Source organism: Camellia sinensis, chromosome 10 (genome assembly GCF_055761805.1).
Source record: "Camellia sinensis isolate YWXY chromosome 10, ASM5576180v1, whole genome shotgun sequence".
In the NCBI taxonomy this organism is placed as follows: domain Eukaryota; kingdom Viridiplantae; phylum Streptophyta; class Magnoliopsida; order Ericales; family Theaceae; genus Camellia; species Camellia sinensis.
The window spans coordinates 55,458,571-55,468,269 of NC_138970.1; the positions used below are offsets into that span (position 1 = coordinate 55,458,571).

The 9,699-nt window shown below is 34.3% G+C and overlaps 1 protein-coding gene across 1 annotated transcript; it reads left to right on the forward strand.

Moving 5' to 3' along the window:
- Nucleotides 1-2,441: 2,441 nt before the first annotated feature.
- On the forward strand, nucleotides 2,442-3,446 carry LOC114321685 (protein FAR1-RELATED SEQUENCE 5-like). Its single transcript, XM_028268891.2, has one exon. It carries the CDS (start codon nucleotides 2,442-2,444, stop codon nucleotides 3,444-3,446), a length of 1,005 nt encoding a protein of 334 aa, XP_028124692.2.
- The last annotated feature ends 6,253 nt before the right edge of the window (nucleotides 3,447-9,699 follow it).

Below are 9,699 nucleotides of genomic sequence, written 5' to 3' on the forward strand. Positions count from 1 at the left end.
GAGGAGGGTAGAGTTCATTAGATCTAGACATCAGATGAACAAATCTAGTGCAAATTCCAAGTTATATGACCAAATAAAACTTGAAGTGGTTCTCTCTTATAAGAATCATATGATATGATGTAATAATTATATATAATATATGTTGTCCTTATATGTATAATTTGACATTATTCTTTCCTTTTTGAAGTAAAATGGATAATTGTTCGTCCAAGTTCATATATTCAAAATTTGTTATTCCTTTCCCTTTTCGATGTTGTGGGTGGTATGGATGCAAAAATATGGGCAATATTTGTAATTTACCCCTTTTATATTTGTCATAAATTTGTGATTGTTTCAGAAAATGCATAAATTAGAGGGTTGTGACTATTAACAATAGTTATTATAAAATAGTGTTTGTTAAACATATCATATATTATAAAATGAGCAATAGTTATTATCCTTCAGTTATATCTCTCACATTTGTTTTGAGAAATTAAAAGATAATTTTTATTTTATTTTATGAGTTTTAAATTGTAATGTGAATATTACTCTCAATAATTTTGTATGGAATTGTAAAAATTGTGTAAGAGGGAGACGAATGGACTGAATGCAAAAACAATAATTAATGTATACAAAATAAGAAAGTAAAAGAAATTATAAAAAAATTGATAATAAAATAAATTTCATTTATTTTTTTGGAGTGGCTGATGGGATCCTTTCCTTACCCCATTTTACTTGGCACCATCGTGCACTCATTTCAACCTTTTTTACACATTTGTATAATCATTGGAATATTACACATCAATGTAGTGTCAGAAAAATATTTACAAATCAATAAAAAAAAAAATGTCAACATTAATAATTAAAGTTAGGCTCTGTTTGGTAAACTTATCAAATTATAATTTTATCCTTTGATTTGAGTGTGATATTTGTTTTGAACTTTCAAATCATAATTCTACACTCATTTCTCAAAACTCAATTCAAAACATAATCATTACTTTTCAAAACACATAATCAAACACATAATTCAAAACTTTTTTCAAAACTCAATTCAAATTAATATTTTATACTCCGTTTGGTGGAGTTTTCAAAATATAGTTTCACACTCACTTTTCAGTGTGGTGTTTGTTTAGCGTTTTTAAAAATTAATTCCACACACTCATTTTTGAAAACTCTTTCCAAAGAAGGAAAATTTGGGCTAACCAGTCGTCCCACCGGTCGTCTAGCTAGTTGACCGAAACAGTGTTCGATTTTTTTTTTTTCACCTGTTATTTTTATATTACAAATATATATATTTGAAATTTTTTAATGTTCTTTAAATTGAATTTTGGATTGTATATTTGGTTATGAGTTGTAAATTTTTACATCAAATATTATATGTCACATCACTCAATTTAAAACTCTTTTCAAAACTCATAACCAAACAAATTTTTCACACTCAAATCATAATTTCAAAACTCACAAACTCAAAATACAATTCTATTATCAAATTATAATTCTAAAACTCCACCGAACATTACCTATTTTTATCACTTTTCTCTTCTTTCTTCACAAATCTCACTTTTCCCTTCTTTCTACACAAATCTCTATTTAAATTTAAAATTGAAATTCAAACACAAATCACTACAGTTATAGTGTATGTTTAACAAAAGTGGCGTCTTTGAGTTTCTTTTAGGATGGCACTAATGCCACGCATGGAAAGTATGTAGTCATGCACATTTATTATACAGTAGCTTAAAATGACATTCTTATCTTCATATGACATCAGCTATAATTTGACTACTCATTCTTCACACAATTTTCCTAAACTGTCCCTTAGTGTGACTTTTTGTTTGTCCAACTACTCAAAATTTCTATCAGTCATTCACTTTTCCTTTCATCCGAATCTGACGTGACAATCATTTTCTGACTTAAGAAAATTAGTCCCTCTCTCACCTCTCACGTATATATACTCTACTATCTATTTGTATTTAAATATTTATAATTGATTTAGTTTTTTATTATTATTTATTTTATGTGAGTTTTAAAATTTTCTATGAAGATATACAAATGAACTATATAATTTTTAGGCTTACACGATTTACGATTTTTTTTTTTTTAAAAAAAAACATTAATTTGAGCTTATGTTTTAACTCTGAGGTAGTGTTTGGTTCTATGAAAGGAAGGTGAATTGAAATGGAATTATCATTCTTTAGCATCCTTATGAAGTGACTATTCCCTTTCAATTGTGAATGATGATTTCATTTGTATAATGTATTTTCTATTTTTTTTAGTTAACCAAACGTAGGAATGAATATTGATGATCATTATCTTTTTCATTTCATTATAATAAACCAAACATATCATAAATAGTTGATTTTTAGTTATTTATTTATAGAATTATTTTTAATCAATTTTATAACATGAATATGTGACAATTGGTTGTGTATTTCTGTATAATGTAGATCTCGTAAGGAAGAACAATGAATATTGAACAATCAATTGAGTGTGTCAATGAAAGGTTAAATGATCAAATTGAACAAGGTGGAATAAACATACAAAGTCAGGGAAGGGAAGAAAATGGGCAAAATGAGATACTTGAAAATATTGGTTGGAAATTTCGATCTCGTAAAGAGCTCCTTGATATCATCCAAGAATTTTTCTCAATGCAAAGGTATGCAATATCTTTTAAAAACTCCAAAAAAGATAGATATGTGACCATTGGTTGTGATAGAGGTGGTTGTTACCGAAATAAGTCGCATGTTCCTATGGAGCATCGACAAAGGCAAATGGCTACTCACCTTATTAATTGTCCCTTTGAAATTCAAAGTAAGAGACAAAGTGATGGGTTTTGGGTGCTTGAAGTAAAAAATAGCTCACATAATCATAAGCCTTCTAGTGACATGTCCGGACATCCTTATTGTCGTCGTTTATCCAGAGAAGGAGTTTTGAGCATTGAAGAAATGACTAGATCGGGGATACCATCGCCCCAAATTCTTTCTTCACTTAGACAAAAGAATCCGAAGCTTCAAGCGGTATCAAGGACTATATACAATATGAAGGCTAAACTTCACAAGGATAACTTGGCAGGGCGAACTATAATACAAGCATTGTTTGAAGAACTTCGTCAAGGTGATTTAACTTTTAATGTTGCACATAATCAAGATGGACATTTGACACATCTCTTTTTTGCACACCCTTCTTCAATCATGTTGACAAGGAATTACTCGAATGTTTTTGTGATGGATTGCACTTATAAGACTAACAAATACAAGATGCCACTTCTTGACATAATTGGTGTTTCAAGTTTCAACATTTTGGATAAAGAGGGAGAAGAAGATTATGTTTGGGCTTTACAAATGTTTAGTAAGATATTGGGTCCCATTGGCCATCCTTCTGTCATTGTATCTGATAGGGAATTGGCATTAATGAATGCCATACAAGTTGTCTTTCCAACAACTAAGAATCTTTTATGTGTGTCACATTGAGAAAAGTATTTTGGCGAATTGCAAGTCTTACTTTGAAGTTCAAGAAGATTGGAGCACATTTTTGTGTACTTGGAGACAAGTTATAAACTCTCAAGATGAAGCAACATATGAGGAAGCTTGGAAGTTTTTTGAGCTGTTGTATAAAGAGAAGAAAGAAGTTTTATGTTACATTCAAAAGATATGGCTTCCATTTAATGAACGGTTTGTGAATGCATGGATTGAAAAGTTTGCTCATTTTGGGAATTGGGTTTTTTCAAGGACTGAAGGTGCACATGGAAAACTCAAGAAATATTTACAAGTTTCAACTGGTGATCTTCATCGAGTGAAGAACAAGATATGCCTAGCAATTGAAAATGAATATAAAGAGATAAACACATAACTCTCAAGTGAAAGGATCTAGATACCTCACAAATGCAATACTCATTTCTTCAAGGACCTTAGCACTAATGTGTCAGCAATTGCCATGGGAGAGCTACTTAAATAGTATGAAATGGTAACAAATAGTACTGTATGGGAGCCAAATATTCGACGTTATTCGTACTCCTCGTGACCACGCTGCACTTTACTCCGATCGACCTGAGAACACAAGGAAGGTGAGCTACCCGGCGATGTGCTGCCGGAAAACCCCTCCAACGATCAAGTTAGCACACTCCTAGAGAGAGAGAAAAGAAATGAGACAATGTGGTAGTTGAGCTCTCACTAGTGGATGTTCCAGACCCGAGTATGGAGACGCAGCTTCGATTATATAGTTTATGCGCGCCCTTTTGCGCTCATTCCTATTGGGACGCATAAACCTACTCTCATTTTACAATTCTCCACGTGTTAGCGCTAATACAACTGAACACCACCTAATGAAACCGTCAAACGGTTGGCACGTACGGACAGTGAGATCTCCTCCGTGCAGACTCGAGGCACCGCGTAATACTCCCCACCGAGTTACACTTAGTGCAACGCCACGTCGTCACCTCACGCCCGTGCTACTTGCCCGGTTTCATCGATGGTTCCGCATCGTGGCTCGACCAAGCTTCTTAGTCACGACTGAGCTCTCTCAGTTCATCCTGATGTTTTGAGAACTAATCCCGTCCAACCCTGTTGTGGACTCACCTTTTTCTGCGCCCCGCCTTTCTAAAAGGTTTGAAAAGAAGGCCTCATAATTCGGACTCCCGAGGTTCTGAATCTAGTCTCACAAGTGCAATGTGAAACTGATAAACACCAAAGAGTCCAAATTCGGCAAATCTTTTTGAAAAATCGATTTTAAATCAAATAATGCCAAAATTGGACTACTTTGCCAAATACAAAGTCGCCACCTAAATATTTTATTTTTGGAGAAATTTAGGAAACCCTAACTCGTGCCGAAGGCAACGTGTTCGTCGTCACCAAAGTTGTCTCGGCTTGGGAACTTGGGTACAAGAGGGGAAAGTCCTGAATTGAGCACCCCTGCTCGCCCGATCATAAGATCGGCCTCTGCTAATCATGATATGATATTTTATAAACATTACGTGCTCTTGTTCCGGTTATTAGCTAACATTACTATGTGATGCGCACAAGCAAGTATAAACTAGTTTGCTTAATTTGGAACAACTCAACTCATGTTTGTTTACGAAAATGGTTTGAATTTGCTATCTCAAGTGGGCTTAAAGATGCAGATTTGCCACCAAACATAGTGGGCTTAAAACATGATTTGTCATAACAAAATGGACTTAAAACGCACATTTATTAAATCGTTCCAATTCAAACAACGAGCCTTCACCTACAGGCATTCAAGCGGTTTGGCATTTAAGCACATAGCCTCATGGCAAGCATGCTAATCATGGCAATAGGGCAATCACATTCATGCAAGTATACTAAAGCATAAAAACTTACAGAGTACTTTAAGCCAAAACAGAAACTAGTTAGAAAGATGCATGATCCTAACTATACAAAATGTCTAATACAACGTATGCAATAATGTAATTAATAGGCTCGGCTACTAATATGGCATATGGATCAATTTGATAACATGCGGTTAAACACGTATTCAAATAAAGTATTGAAACAACAATGCAATTTGAATGATGCGCCGAACCTCGGTGCATGCAAGACAAATGAATGGATGCAAGCATGCGATATGCTAATTGAAATATGTCCCTAATCTAACCATCGAAAGTGATTAAATAAAAGAAAAAAAGATGTGGGGTTGGAAGACATATACACACGCACGCACACTTATTACAACATTACGCTCTCGCGAAGGTGGGTCCGAATGAATAAGAGCTAAGCTAATCTAAGCTAAGCTAATCTAATTAAGCTAATTAGACTAATTATTACAAACTAAATGAATAACTAACTAAGTTAATCACTAATTATTACAACACTTTAATTAACTACTAAACTAATTAATAAAAACAAATGCACACTGGCTAAGCATGCAAAGCATTAAACTATGCTGCCACTACTCCGCCTCGGGAAGTGAAAGATGCATGTACTCTGTTTTCATCCCGAAAAGTCCTCCGTTTTGTTCTCGAAAGGCTTTGTTTGCAGGGTTGAGTATACTTCAGAACCTTTCTGCTCCAACTTACCAAATCTTTGCTGAGGGTTACACCAATGGCTTGCCAAAAAATAGATGGTTACTGCCGGCCATCTGCCAGCTAAAAGGATGTACTACCAACCAAAAATGAGGCACTGTCGGCCATGGATGAGGCACTGCTGACCACTGATGCATTGGATCACCATGCTGCAACAGAGCACAAACAGAGCAAAAATGGGGTTTGTAACTCCCCAACTTCCGGGCCGTTAAATACGTACAATAATACAACACAAGTAGGATAGATAATCAAAACATCTTAATATACATATATAGCTAGAGTTAATATCACATATAGTTCGTTTATGTTCCATTACAGGATTACCAAAACATTGTCAAACCAAAAGTCAAAAGGAAAAAAAAAAAAACTACTAGTCTAAGTCTTCATATGAACCACAGCTCCAACACTTCATCTTATTTACCTTCGAAATAACCTTCAGCATTGTAAACTACTTTATCAACTAGCATGACACGCCATGAGCTTGGAATGTCCAGTAAAAACACACACCCTCATTTTTTCTATCAACCAATCAACCATATACAAAACAAATTGGGTAACATAACATACAATATTACAATAAAGTTCTATGAATTAATAGTTAGACTAAATATCTAGAATCTCCCACAGAGATCCTTCTACCCAACCACAAGGATTGAACACCGGACTATTCAGAACTCCCCCTTTTGCTGCTTTGCAGACCTTACCACCAATGGCCACCTCCCGATTATTTACCGTTCAGTGACATTGATGGACCTCAAAAGGGACGGCCAAACAAGTGGGCTCGCTTACACCCAAATCATGCCTAAAGCTCACTTACACCCTGCACATACCATACTAAATCGTGCCTAGGGCTCGCTTACACCCTGCACATACCATACCAAAGGGGTCGCTTACACCCTGAAACCACTGCATAGAATCTGAATACATTCGTGTCAACCTAGGGGCTCGCTTAAACCGCTTGCGCAAGACTTAACTCATTTGGTTTTAATCTCATCATAATTCATCCCATGGACATGTATATTACGTACATCATTCTGAAACACAAGGGTGAACGTCACCCATTACCAACCCCTTTCCATTTCCCATTTATTAGATCTTTTGCTAAGAAAGTTAGTCACATTCGGTAATTCGGTAATATAAAAGAGCATGAAACAAACATAAGAGAGGAAATATAACCCATGATAGTCATACATAAGTGTGGTAAGGCAAGCAAATAACATTAGGCTCGCTTTGAAATACTTAGAGACAAATAACACAATAAAACACTATTTTCAGCACTGTTCAGTTTTGTAGGGCTAACAAGAATGCTTTGGTAAAAATACTTCCAGGTCAAATTAGGGGCTGAAATTTCACAGAAACAATAATCAACCTACCTAGTTTCAGTTCTAATTCTCAGAATTTGCACAACACCTTTAGAAATTCATTTACAAGCTATATTCGAAAACCTAGCCAGATTTCTCACCCTTTGGAAAAACTAACTTTCCTCTTAATCTACCTGATGATTTTCACCCAAATAAATTCTGTTAGAAAAAGGACTTAGAATTCTAAATTTTGATAGAAGAACCAACATGAGATGATTTTTTTGAAATTTTATAAAATTGAAAGAAGTGAACTGTTTTTCAGAGACTCAGGACCAGATTTTTAAACACAATATCCAAGCCCTAAAATCACACAAGGAGGGGCTAATAAAACTATCAAAAGCTATAAACACACAAAATATCCTACATTAAATTCAGATTTGAGAAATAAATATGTTTGATATTTCTTTTAAATTAGAGAAGTTGCAGCAGTGCATAATTTGACAAATTTGTAAGGCAAAGTCACTAAATCAAACCCACACTTTCATAGATATCAAAAACCCTTTATACCATTAATATGCAACACAAGGGGGCATCTAGACAATATGATGAGATGGGTGAAAGAATTGAAGAAGACATGGAAGGGATGTGTTCTTACCTTGACTCAAGAAGGCACCATTTTCTTCCTTTTCTTTTTTTTTTTCTTCTTCTCTACCTCCCTCTAATCACACTCTCCTTCTCTCACCCTCTCCTTGGCTGCTGATATATGTGTGTGTATGGAATTGAGACAAGGCTCTCAATTTATAGGAAATAAGTTTGGGTCCTAGCTTAATGACTAAGGAAGAAATAAATATCTAGATATTTTTTATTTTGATTTTCAACCAATTTTCCATCAAAATATTATTTATAACACCTATGTACATTTTCAAATAAATAATAATATTCTATTCAAATAAATAATAAATGAAAGAACAACAAAAATAAAAAATAGAAATAAAAATAAAATGTATGAATTAATTTATAAACTAGGAGGTAAATAAATAAAAACCAAGTTTTAGGGTATTTTCGATTATAAAGTCGTGTTCTATGATTTAATTATGATAATATACAGGAAAATTATCCTTCATTGGGCCACTTCGCAGACTTTTACGAAACTAGAGGCTAAAATGCTATTAACCAAAGTCTTAGGGTTACACATGTAATCACCAAAAGTTAGGATCTCTATAAGGTTTCTTCAAGGATTGTCTGCATACCTTGTCTCTCCTTTTCATGGGGAAATCAAAGAAGGGACAAGATTTGGTTCAAAAAATCACCAATCAAGCAATTTCATTGCATAATGGCTCGTGAAACTTATTGTGCAAGTTCAATAAATGCAAAAACAAGACTCAAAATGTCCATCACCCTATCATGCATGATCAAGGGCAATGGAGACCTAGGAAAATGACACATTTCATCACTTTTGAGTATGAAATGCCCCATTTTCCTTGTGTTCAAATTAATGTCCGATTTAAACACATGCAATGCAATATAAAGACATGCTTATCTTGTCACTTTTACTTGTCAATTTTGTTTACACATTTTAATTACCAAATCATTCTTTAATTAATTTGTCCATTGGTGAGTGTCCTCTAAAGTGAAGGAAGTGTCAACCAAGGGATAGTGTAAGGCAAGAGAGAGAGCATGCCTTTGATAATGAACCCCTCAAAGAGGATTAAACCATTAAGCATAACCTCAATCTCAAGTTTAAAGGATCCCAAGCTTGAAACAACTCTCAAAAGCAAATGAAAGAGTGAAGCAAAGAGGGAGATTGCAGAGATTTAGGTGCTAAAATTGAGTGATAAAAACACTAAAAACATGCAACCAAGTCACACCAATGATGTTTAAAGCCTTAAAACAACAAGTTAGTGCAAAGACTTACACTACAACTACACAAAACAAAGTTCAAATGAACCAAACAGCCCAAAACAGACCTAAAGTAGGCTATTTTAGAGGCTAAAGCATGCTGGACTTATGCTAAGTTAAGCTAGAAAAACATGCTAACATATGAAGCTAACTAGGCATGCAAACAAGACACAAGGAGGAGAGGCTAACCCCTCCAATTTTGGACTTCAAAATGAGATTTTTACCACTAAAAAACCTCTGAAATTTAGTGATTAAAAGACCCAAAAAAGTTGATTTGAAAGTGATGAACAAAGGCACAAAAACTTTACAAGCAAAGAAGCAAGAAGGGTGAACCACCCCTTATGTGATAACCCTCACTACTGTTTACTAATAACACCACTGATTACTGCTAAACTGAGACCGATCATGATAAGTAATTGAATTGAATGAAATTTTGAGCTAATTGATTGAGTGTGTTAGTTTAAATGCATGTCTATCTGTTTGACTGTT